General features: G+C 38.5%; 1 protein-coding gene across 1 annotated transcript; it reads right to left on the bottom strand.

The window, feature by feature from the left end:
• Window positions 1-3,017: 3,017 nt before the first annotated feature.
• Window positions 3,018-5,538, bottom strand: LOC110046532 (uncharacterized). The gene has a single exon (XM_020752230.2). It carries the CDS (start codon window positions 5,393-5,395, stop codon window positions 4,757-4,759), a length of 639 nt encoding a protein of 212 aa, XP_020607889.2. The 5' UTR covers window positions 5,396-5,538; the 3' UTR covers window positions 3,018-4,756.
• Between the last annotated feature and the right edge of the window lie 7,351 nt (window positions 5,539-12,889).

The raw sequence follows: 12,889 nt of genomic DNA on the forward strand, positions 1-12,889 counted from the left end.
ACCAGTTGGCGCAGTTTTCGGATATTTTCTTATAGAGGACTATTGCAGGCAGATTTCAGCAATCGTAGAGCTTTTACCTTTTTCTAGGAGCCAAGACTACAACTGGCCTAGATGGGATGCCATATAATGTTATGCAGTTCTTCATACATCCTCTCTACAATCCGTTTGTATTTCCCGGCCCGTATGACATAGCACTAATAAGACTCTCTCGGAGGCTTCAAATACCGCCCGTGCGTTTACCAGTCAGCGGAGCACCAATTACTGATGCTGAATGCTGGGTTGCAGGTTAGCTATGTCAATATCTACTTTCGCATTATTACCAATTCGTCTTTTAGTTAACCTCTGGTTGAGAGTATGGTTTCACATAAAAGCAATTTTTTTTGACGTTCCTTTCGTTGTTAAACGTTAATATTATTATCATCATTTTGTAAGCTGGTTACTAATATTCATCATTTTGTCCCTTTTGCACAAAAGGAAATTAAATTCTAATTTTCTTCAAATTAAAGGGCACAGAGCTGTCTCTCTCGGGAAAAGTGGCAAAAATGTGTCCAGGTAGTATTAGGAAAAGACCCAATGTCCTTAAACCACAACTTAATTATTCAGCTTTCAGAAATAGCTTTAAAATAACGTTTCAGGTTGAGGTTATTCAACTGTTCCGGTTAAAGTTGGTCCCTTAGTCCTACTAGAAGCTCCACTGCCGCTCGTGGAACCTTTTCAATGTAATTCCATTAACCCGCGCTTACAACTGTGTGCCAGAGGAGTGGGGACCAGTCCATGTCAGGGCGATAGCGGAGGACCCCTGTTCTGTAACGACAATGGGAAATGGGTCCTTCAAGGGATCACGTCTTTTGGTAACGAGTATTGCGTTCCTTCTAAGCCATGTGTGTTTACGCGCGTTAACGCTTTCATTGACTGGATTGCCCTTACTATGAAAGGTAAGACGTTCTGTAACGTTTATGTGCCTCAGAAGTCACTGCTCAAACTTATTTCTTTTTTGATTAAATAACTGGAGCGGATTTCAATTGAGTATCGTCAAACCAAAACCAAAGTCATCACTCTAACTAATGGCAAAGGACACAGACAATCCAATGAACCAATCAAAACTAGAGGCAAATCTGACGCAAAGCGCAGGAAAACGTGTGCGAGGCAGTCCCGATTGGTTTTGGTTTTACTTCTATTGGACGAAAAAGTGCTCCAGTTTTTAGGTCAATCGTATATTCAGGTAGTTATTCAATGCTTTTCGACACTCAAGTGAAACCGAGCTAATTGAGTTGTTAATTGTACGCTTGATTAATTTCACCAAAACTTGTTAAATTAGATATTTACAGAATGGGAAGTGTTGAATCTTGTCGAGGAGGTATACAGACAACCCTAAGGCTTATTAAATGAGGCGTTCAAATTAACAATAAGACTAACTACGAGACCGGTTTCCCACTAATATATAGATTTAGGCCAGCCTAAAAGCGTAGCCCCTGGGCCGGGTTGCCCAGAGCCAAACTAAGCTAACCCAGGAAAAGGTAGAATTTTGAGGTTTTCTGTATATTGTTTGGCCTTCTGTTTTGAGTTTTAATAATCACCATATAAACAAAACAAAGCAGCAAAAAACAATTGTACAGCAGAAAAAGTTATAATTTCGTTAACTTTTAATATTGGGTTTAGCGTTAACCGGCTTCCGAACAATCCTGCACTGTTTTCAACAAGTTAAGCTAACACGAGCCTGCGATCCAATCGAAAACTAGCACTTGGTTAGCGGTCAACTTTAAAAAAACCTGACCTCAATAACCTATAAACTTGAGCCTCCGATATGGTCACGTGATACTGGTCAGCGGATACCTTGTTTTGACAGGTGTCAATTGATAATAACATGGATGTCCAATATCAAAGAAGTACACAGTAAACCAAGGCTGCACATCTCTGTCAACCTATTATTTGGAGTATGGCCGCCATGTTGCGCGACTCCGTCGTCGTCATCGTCATCGTCGTCGTCGCCGTCGTGCGTACGCGCCAACGAGCAATACCGCTTGCCGTGATTACCATGAGAAAATCAACTCATGGGTTTCCTTTTCTTTCTTATATGAGTATGGGGCTCCGCTACTATTGCTCGTAATGTGTAGAAAAGAAACGTTTTTTGTTTGCGTGACATTAGGCGGCAATAGCAGATTTGCACGTTGTCGTCATTTGACTACAACTACCAGAATTCCTTTAGTTTTTTATTCATTATTTAACTTTTGAATTCCCAGTTGGGATTAAATAACAATTGCCCTATATATCATAAGAAACAGAAAAAGTGAAGGATTCTGGTAGTTGTAATCAAATAACGCCATCATGCAGATCGCCTATTCACAGGGTTTAAAACATGTCGCGTTGTCCAATGATGCTGAAGAAAAATCACGTGTACAACTGTTTTCTATCAGCAGATAGAAAACTGTAGTAGAGCCATTCAAATTCACGGCTTCACAATATACTACAGTAAATATTTACCAATAAATGTTATGCCAGTTGCCTTTTCCAACGTAACAAATAAGCAAAGATTTTGCTAGCAAATTTAAAGCCTAAAACCCTTCCACAATGTGCTACTGTTAAACAATTTATGTTCTGTTACTTTAAGGTGCACTTACTAGTCCAGAAAAAGTTGCATGGCCAACTGTAGGAGATTCTCCCAGACGAATTCCAGCAGCACCGTTCCGTGGACTAACCGCAAGAACAGTAATTGTGGAACCTGCACGTTCTGATCATCAGAAACAGTACCAGAAATAGTTCCAGGGTCAGTACCAGTGCTAAAATCGAGTTATAGTGGAAGTGTAAAATTAACGAGGGAACCTCGCACAGTTGGCTAAAAAAAAGGGGGGTAAAAAGGAAACCATTCTGTGGGAGCAGTAGGTGAAAGACAAGAAACTGGCCTTAAAAGAGGATAAGAGAGGGTTTCTTCCTAATCCAAGGGATGTTGCTCGCTAGCTAGATTGCCGGTAAGGTTGAGAAGTAAGTGACACATCAATAAGAGATAAGATCTACGAAAATTCTATAAATGTCAGACTTTAAACTTTAATCACTTTTCAATACAGTTAGATTCAATATCAGTCATACTGCACTCAGCTACTCAGAGGCAAATACTATCTGTAAGAAATTATGGTTCTTTTCAAATGAACTGACAGCACTTAAAAGTCCTATGGAAATCATGCTAAAATGGATGAAAAAGCAAGTCTTCTCCATAATGTAATAAACTGATAAATGAAATACACTGGCTGCTGCTATTCGCTTCTCATATGGCAGTATTATTTTTCAATATCAGTTTAAGATTTACCTCATGAATACAACGACATTAACTCGCCGTAGAGAGCTCACTAAGAAAAGTTCCCTAAACGATTCTACACAGCATCGCGATTGCCTTAGATATTGTAAGTCAAAGGGTGAGTAAAATTTATCTTGCAATATCTGGTGACCTTTGTTTGTTGTTTAAAAAGGCTTTAAAATCTAAGCAGTAGTTGAGAGGTATTCAATTGCACTGTAACAACGATGACAAAAAAATAAACTCATCGGGCTGAATTACGCACATTTTCTGTTTGTTAAGGGGTAGTTTGAGCTTAAAGGAGCTACGTTACAGTTCGCGCATCTTGAAAAGTTTAGTCTGAATTTTTCAAGTTCGTCGTTTGCAATCCGTGTTAATCTCTTTGTTACTTTATGGTTTAAATTCAATTCAATTTAAAGGTAATTTTGCAAATGGCCAAAATTACGGAAAATTCCGTGACCGAGGTCCTTTAACGTGGCTTAAGACTTTTGAAAAACGTTCCAAGATGTTTTTCGTTTCTCAGTTACTGCTTGCTTAAGTCTTTAGCCGTCATGTTCAATATTTGAACAATACAAACGTTAATAAAGACCCAAAATGAACAACCGAATTCTTAGGGGAATAGTAGGCACTAGTTCTTTCATTTGTCTCAAAATCTACCCTATGATCCTATCTCAAAATTTCAGGAATGAAAAATGGGTCCCATCAAACAATTGTGCAGAATGAAATAAAAATATTCAAGAGCGCTTTTTCGCTAAATAAGCAAGTAAAATATTTCCTATTTCAAAAGAGTCCAAAATCTGCCCTACAGATTCTTTTAAAATTTTGGCAATGGACTCGACTCCCTAATATCAGTGTCTCAATTAAGAAGGTTTCATCATGGTCTAAACGGTAGGCTCTCGAGAAGACAGGTTTTTGTAAACTCTGTTGGGAATTAAGAGCCATTGCCTGTAAATATGGAGAATCCGACGACAGGTCGGAAATTTCGGATTTTCTTTTATTGCGTCAAAAAGACCCTTTTGGTGAACTATTTTCAGAAATGTACTTTCAAAGTTCCAGCGAGTTCACATTTTTGTGAAATCTAGCAAAGTTCGAAATACCGCACAATCAATCAAACTGGCCGATTAAATTCATGCAAAATTGCCCATTTTCAACAGGCCAGTACAAGTAGTAACGTGATTTCGTTTCCTCCTGGAATTACTTGCGTCATTTTTTGCCACTAATACTGTCATCAGGTAGACAATCGTAAAGCGTGCTACTTACGCTCGATAAAACTGTAGTAAGCCACCTCAAGCTCAAAACGTTGCTTTTCCTTCATGTACCATCAATTCATTTAGATGCTTGTTCTGTAGACCTGATGTAAGTCTTATTGCCTATCTAATTGAGAGTGTATTACCATTGTAAAAAAGAGAAAACAATTAGATCTTCATCACGTCTGAATCAGCAAGGATTGTGATAGGATCATTTACGAAGTTAAGCCTGACTGCTACTAGTAACACTTCCTAACTCGATTCCACCCTCTGAATTACGGTTTCCCGCGTTGTCGTCGTTATCCGTCGTGTTGCTTAAGGCTTCTGCTTTCGTTTCCACTTCTGGATTTTCGTCTAGATCCTCATCGACGTCTTGCGTAACAAGACATGTCAGTGTCTGAAAATATTCTGCCACTGTTAATGCCAGATGTTTAGCCGCACTCTTGTTCTCACACATAAAAGCATGCGTCAGATAAACATCTCCATCTTCTCCTTCACAATGATGATAATTAAACACCAGTATCTTCCTTCGTTTGGCGTCAACACCGCAGTACACAATCCTGCTGAACTTATAAACGGTTTTTGTTCCTTGGTCCTCTATATTTACTTTACTCAGCTCAAACGAATCGTCTTTAACTTGTAGAGACTGTTTCGGCAACAACTTTTGTTTCAGTTTTATTCGGCAGTTCTCGTAAATTTCCTCCACAGAGCCGCATATTCCCTCTCCAACAGGACACAATATTTGTACGTTTCCAAGGTAGATAACTGAAAAACTGGTTTCCCCTTTGTGCTTACCTCCTCGAGAAAATCGAATATTCCTTAAAGACCGCAATGCCGCCGAGAACGCCATTCCACCAGGCATTCCTGGACGCTCAGTAACAACAATGGCAAGCTTCTAGTTTTAAATTAAACTTGAATAGCGCTTTAAAAAGTAAATCGGTTGCATATCGTAAAAATATCACGTAAAAGTCAATTAAAATGCAAAGGCACAAGAAGGCAAAGGACGTGTCAAAGAAAATATTTGTTTTTCTGCCAATTACACAAATGGCATGTACGCCGTCATCAGATAAAACCAGCTTGAGTGTTATTGGTTGTTGCTTAATAAGCAAACGTTCAAAATCAACAATGGTTCACTTCTATTTTCATAGCCATTGGGTAATTGCATTACTCCGTATCGACCGTGGAATGTTGCTTTTTAAAGGCAGATCTACTGTTTACATAGATTGGCAGATAGGGAAGTCAGCTCTGTCTTTACATATTAATCGATTTGCTTTGATTTCCTGACAAAAAAAGTACAGTGGAACCTCGCCTTACCGTCGGCTTGTTAATGCAGTCACCTCTGCACTTTTTCCGGCTCCGGCGAAACGCCTATACGTTTCTTATAAGAAAACCCCGTCAATGCGGCCACCCCGTAATAAGGCCAACCGGTACATTCTAAAATCTCAACCTGTATAATCTTATGTAATTTTATCCCGTTTATACGGCCACTCGAACCAGTTATGTTCATTTTTTGCATTGTTAATGTTGTATGAGCTGATTGAATTTTCAATTTTTTTTTACATATATTATATCGCATTCCAGATGCTTATTAAAGAACAGCCTTTTAGAAGTGTAATTGTGGTATATCTGCTAAAGACATCACTCAAATTTGACCCTACCCCTTTAACACGGCCTCTCCGTTAATAAGGCCAAATTTTCATGACCCGGTGGTTACCGTATCTACGGGGTTCCCGGACTATACGTAATCTGATTTTGATGATGGGCTTCTGGATTTTAATGTTCCGAATAACGCAGCCAGAGAGATATTGCAGTAGCGATTCTTTTAAATGTCGTGAACGTCCTAAATCAAACTTATATTTGTTCAACATATTCATTCTGTCTTATTTCAGATAGTTTGTATAACATGTAAATGAGGAACATCAACTTTTATAATAGGCACATTGCATTTCGCAGTCCACGATAACCATCCAACGGTATTGAAACAACACCGAAGAACATCGTTAATTGTTTCTCTTTTTGATCATCTGTGCAACTGAATTGAGTAAAAAAAATGCCCTGGTGATATAAAATACGTGCAGTCAAACTTTAATAACGGTAAATAGAAAGAAGCAAACATGTCGCATGTCAGTGGCACCTGACAAATTATGGAGTTCCATCCCCGCCAAAAATCAAAGTTGATCACAACATTCAACTTGACAGTCTAGCAATTAACTTGGCAAACATCAACATCGTATTTCACTCTTCAACTTTGTACTTTGTATCACAATCATTGAAAGTTTAAGAGCCATTGCCTGTATATATGGAGAATCCGACGACAGGTCGGAAAATTCGGATTTTCTTTTATTGCGCCAAAAATACCCTTTTGGTGAACTATTTTCAAAAATATACTTTCAAAGTTCCAGCGAGTTCACCTTTTTGTGAAATCTAGCAAAGTTCGAAATACCGCACAATCAACTAAAATGGCCGATGGAATTTATGAAAAATTGCACATTTTCAACAGGCCAGTACAGAAAGAAGGGACCTTGCCTGGATTTCATATTCACACAGTTTGTAATTTACACTTTGATGAGACTTCTGAGATAAAAGTCATCTTAAACTAAATACGTTTTGTCTATTTCATGGCCGTTTGAAAAATACAACTATCGCAATTTAATTTACATGTAAAATTTTAACTGATTTTAGAGGGTCATAACTCTTCTAGTATACGAATCTCTCAACAAATGAAAGGTTCTGAAGAAAGAGCTATGCTATGGGTATACCATATTTAAATGGCTAGTTTGGCCCGTGAAAATTAAGCGCGCTAGACGAAAAACTATAAAGGGTATTTTGACCAATTGCGCCATTTTTGGACGAGGGAGCGAGAACTTCGATTTCGCAGTCATCCATAATAAACATAATTCGACATGTTTCTTAACATAAATTATTCGTAGACATCGTGTATTGTACACTTAAGCAGTACTTTAAATAATACCTCAGAATAAGCCTTGGTATAGATGGCACAGTCCTCTAGAAATCAGCCGCCCAAGCAGACGATTTTGGCAAAATGTCGGCGTTCAAGGTGGAACCGTAGTCCTGCATTCAAATGGAGAAAAGGCATCGCTACTTCTTCCTTGGTTATCTATTGTCATTAGTTCTCTCTTTTTACGTTAAAAAAGGAGAACCAATCCCGACTGCAACGATTAATAGAGCTGTTTGCTCTATTAATCGTCTGTCTGCCCATTCTTTTTAGCCCCTATGGTTATTTTGAGCAGGCAGTACTCTATACTAATTTAATGTTTATTGTAATTATTTTATAAATTGTGAGTACAAATAAATGGTTGTTGTTGTTAACGAAACGCACGTGTACATGTAACGCTTGTGTACACAGCATTATTGTCATTATTCCCTATTGTCCTCTATGTCACGGTGTCACGCCATGCAATTCACCACGACAACATATATCGAAGTCGCTGGCAGACCAGTCACAGTTTTTTAAAAACCGCTGCATTTGAAGTTTTTCCTCTACATTGTTTCAGAAAAAGATACATAGGGAAAATGACCAAAAAAAAGTAGCGAACGTGTCTTGGTTTTAGCTGTCAAATTTACGGCGATTTTGGATTGTGAAACTATGGCCCGTCACAAGAGTCAAGTCGTCTTCTCACGCAAATTTCTACGGGAATTTGCCCCCTAACCAAGGCCATTTCTGAGGTATGATTTAAATTATTGTTTACATGTGTGATACACAATGTCAAAGAATAATTTGTGTGATGAAACTTGTCGAATTATGTTCATAAAGATGACTGCAAAATCGAAGTTAAATTTTTAGCTCGGTCTTCTAAGAGTGGCGCAATTACTCAAAATACCTTTTATAGCTTTACGTCTAGCGCGCTTAACTTTCACGGGCCAAACTAGCCATTTAAATATGGTATACCCATAGCATAGCTCTTTCTTTAGGACCTTTTATTTGTCAAGAGATTTGTATACTAGAAAAGTTATGACCCTCTAAAATCAGTTAAAATTTTACATGTAAATTAAATTGCGATAGTTGTATTTTTCAAACGGCCGAGAAGTAGACAAAACTTATATAGTTTAAGATGACTTTTAGCTCAGAAGTCTCATCAAAGTGTAAATTACAAACTGTGTGAATATGAAATCCAGGCAAGGTCCCTTCTTTCTGTACTGGCCTGTTGAAAATGTGCAATTTTTCATAAATTCCATCGGCCATTTTAGTTGATTGTGCGGCATTTCGAACTTTGCTAGATTTCATAAAAAGGTGAACTCGCTGGAACTTTGAAAGTATATTTTTGAAAATAGTTCACCAAAAGGGTATTTTTGACGCAATAAAAGAAAATCTGAATTTTCCGACCTGTCGTCGGATTCTCCATATTTACAGGCAATGGCTCTTAAACATCAACTTTCAAAGTGACAGTTCAACGTTCAACTTTATCCATCAACATTCATGTTAACATGTCAACAATGATCTTGACATATGGGCTGTCAGCGAAAGATGAAGTTTGAATCTCCAAGTCGAATGCTGGGTCACCAAAGGCGCACCAATCCCGCCAAAATTCAACTTGAGAATTCGACTTTCAAGTTGATAATTCAACATGAATTGTTACGTGTCAATATCCATGTTTAGCAATGAACATTCTATGATTGCTATTGCTGATGACGTAAACATGTTCACCATGACGTAATATTCAATTTCTCAAAGTTGGTCTCAACCTCGTTCCCAGGGTCCTCTCTCTTCCTCCCTCGAGAAAGTACCCTGGTTGCGGCTGGTCACGTGTCTACGTATGCCAATCAAAGCCGCACAAAGGGTGGGTCCTCAACTTAAATTTAGTCAACACTGTCTAGGGAGGTGAATGTTGCGCTGCTATACAGACGTTATTTATTTTGAAAGTGAAGCAAGTTGTTTGTCAGAGATCCTGCCTGACCAGTGCTTCGTCGCTGTGATCTGAACTTCTATGAGTGTGAGATGCTAATTGAGAGGGAACTTTGCTTATTTTTCAGTGCTTTTTAAAAAACCGTCAACAACCTGCTTCGGATTAGTTTAATCAGTTTTTCACAGCAAAAGAATTAAGTAACCGTCAAATTATCGACGGGATGCATTCAGCTAAATGAGAAGCTAGTTTTCTGGCCGAAAATTGGACTTACCGCTAAAGCAGTTTTAAAACGAAAGCCGTTGGATTTTGCAAACGCGCGACCGATGTCGCTGTTGTCAAGTTCTTCATAAAATTTCTCACAGCAAGAGAACCGAATGACCGTCAAACTGTCGATTGGATGAATTCAATCAAATTCAAAGCTAGTCTCTTGGCCATACACTGGACGTATCAAACTCTAAACGAAGGCATCAATGTCTCCGTTGTGATTTTGCCGATCGAAAAATATAAGCTGCTTAATCAAGTCAGTAGTATTCAGCACTCAGTCGTTGCTGATGTCAAGTTCTTCGTAATTTGTTTTCGCCGCAAGAGAATGGAATGACCGTCAAACTGTCAATGGGCGTAATTCAATGAAATTCAAAACTACATTTGTAGGCAAACAAACGACGTATTTAACTCTAAACGAATGAGTAAATACCTACGTTGTGATTTTGCCGAACGAAAAATGAAATTAAATTCACCGCGCGGTTCTTTTATTGTTGTGGTCGTCATCTCCAAGTTCTTTGCCAATTATTTTCACCACCACAAATTCCAAAGACCGTCCAACTATCGATGGGAAAATTTAGCCAAATGCAGGGCTAACCTTTAAGCCGAACTTTGATGCATTGAACTCCAATAGCCCATTTGTAGCTGGGGTCACGTGACCAAATTTTTCCTAGAAAATTTATATATTATGGGCTATAACTTAAAGAATGCCAGAAATGGAAAGAGCGCATCGAAAATACCCAAATGGCCAAATTTGAGGCCCCTGGAATTAAAGAGTAAGTTTATACGACAGTTTGAATTTTCGGAAAATTTAGAGGATTTGAATGTAAAATGTTTTCCATACAACTTTTCCATACAAATCTTCTTATTCTTTTAAAAATTTGGACCGTCATAAAATCTCCTTCTTTAACGATGGGGGCCTCAAACTTGGCCATTTTGATATTTTCGACACGCTTTTTCCATTTCTGGCATTCGTTAAGTCATAGTCCATAATTTTATGAAAAATAGGTCACGTGATGGCTTAGCTGCAAAGGGCCTAATATCGAATGTGTCAATGCCTTCGCTGTGAGTTCGGCCGAGGTTACAAATTCCACTCCCTACTGGGCTCAGTAGGTGAGCTCAGTGGAGACAAATTTTAACTGTCCTGCCCCTCCCTCCAATCATTTTTTCTGGAATCCACAAAAATCTAGCAGACATGTGACCAGCCGCAACCATGGTACTTTCTCGAGGGAGGAAGAGAGAGGACCCTGGGAACGAGGTTGAAACCAACTTTGCGAAATTGAACATTACGTCATGGTGAACATATTTACGTCATCAGCAATAGCAATGTTCATTGCTAAACACGGATATTGACACGTAACAATTCATGTTGAATTATCAACTTGAAAGTCGAAATCTCAAGTTGAATTTTGGCGGGATTGGTGCGCCTTTGGTGATTCAACATTCGACTTGGAGCTTCAAACTTCATCTTTCGTTAACAGCCCATGTGTCAAAATCATTGTTGACATGTTAACATGAATGTTGATGGATAGAGTTGAACGTTGAACTGTCACTTTGAAAGTTGATGTTTAAAGTTTCAATGATTGTGATACAAAGTACAAAGTTGAAGAGTGAAATACGATGTTGAAGTTTGCCAAGTTAATTGCTGGACTGTCAAGTTGAATGTTGTGATCAACTTTGATTTTTGGCGGGGATGGAACTCCATAACAAATCGCATGTCGCCCTTAACATATCAGTCACATATTGCACAAATACGAAGGAGCGTCAAACGAAGATCAACGATTATTGACGTAAAGACGTATAAAGAAAGTCAAAACAAAATTTATGCTTACGTGTGGCTTATAATCTGGGGATATTATAATTGTGCAATATGTAACACTCTCCGAGGTATTATCGGAGATATTTCACTCTGAGATTGGTTTTGAGATTGTAAATAGACGATATTACCAGGAGCCATAACCGGGGATGGAGACCGTAAGCGCGCGCTATTTCTAGTATTGGGGCTGTTCCCATGATATGGGACAATTTTTCTATTTTTAGAACAAATTGCGCCATCATGTGCGGTACACGCGCGTACACGCTGCGAGGATTTTTGCGGATGTAACGCGGGGAAATGGCGTCCAAAATTCCCGAAATGTTTTGATACTTTTGGCTCACAACTCAATACGTTTATGTCTGTTGGAATTTTCACTTCAGTATTTTCGTCGTAAGCTGCTCCAGTTTGAGTGAAGTAAGACGGTGTCGAATTAGTATTGTCCCGCTTTATATCACTGACCAAGTTATGTTCCGCTGCTTCTTTTACAAGAGCTCCACATTACTCCACTCTACTGAAGTTTCACACATGTTGAATATTAACAGCTTTTCCATAACACAACAAAAAACTAGTTGGATATAGTTGGATATAGCAGCGTTTTAGGACTTCAAAGTTTCTCTCCTCTTGCCACACGCTTGCGAGGATTTCGCCAGTTGATCGCGACCGAAAAGTAAAATAAAATAATAACAAGTTTGAGTTTCGCCTGAATTGTAAGCAAAGCTTGATGTTTTATCAAGGCCCAATAAGTGACAATAAGTTTATTTCTGTAGATGCTGCTCAGTTTTGTTTGTGTAAAAATCCAACAAATTGCCTGTTGTCGATGAATAAGAGCGCCCGCCGATGATTGTTTTGTACAGTCAGTTAAACATGACAAATTGGACCCCCCCACTTTCGTGTAAAAACTTACATCGAACTCAGATAATATCTCTAGTTTTTAAATATGTTTAAGGTTGATAAATGTTTGAGAACATATTAAAAGCCTGGCTGAAAATATGTGAATACAGCAGAAATAATCGGCAAAGTTACGATGACGATTTCTTTAATCAACTCGAACAACGATTTTGGTTTAGTTATCAAAACTCCTTGTCTATCTTATTTTCGCAGTGTAAAATTTCACTGTGTTAAAGAAACACACGTGATGTTAGTAGCCTTTTGGCGTTGGTAAAAATTGTTGCAGCATCTCAGCACAATGGACAACGAAAGAAATCTTTGTCAAGATTTGCTGACAATTGAAAACACCGCCTCGGACTTGAAAGTGTACGCGCTGCACTATGCAAATGAGCTACTCAAAAACTTTTGCAAACTCGCCAAACAAACAGAAACAATAAGAAACTATCAAAAACAAACTTGATATCAGTGAAATCATCGATATCTTCACTAGCGAGGATATGGAAAATACGCCACGCAAGTCCCGAAT

Source organism: Orbicella faveolata, unplaced genomic scaffold (assembly GCF_042242905.1).
Source record: "Orbicella faveolata isolate gen_17 unplaced genomic scaffold, um_ofav_v1 contig_13, whole genome shotgun sequence".
Classification (NCBI taxonomy): Eukaryota; Metazoa; Cnidaria; class Anthozoa; order Scleractinia; family Merulinidae; genus Orbicella; species Orbicella faveolata.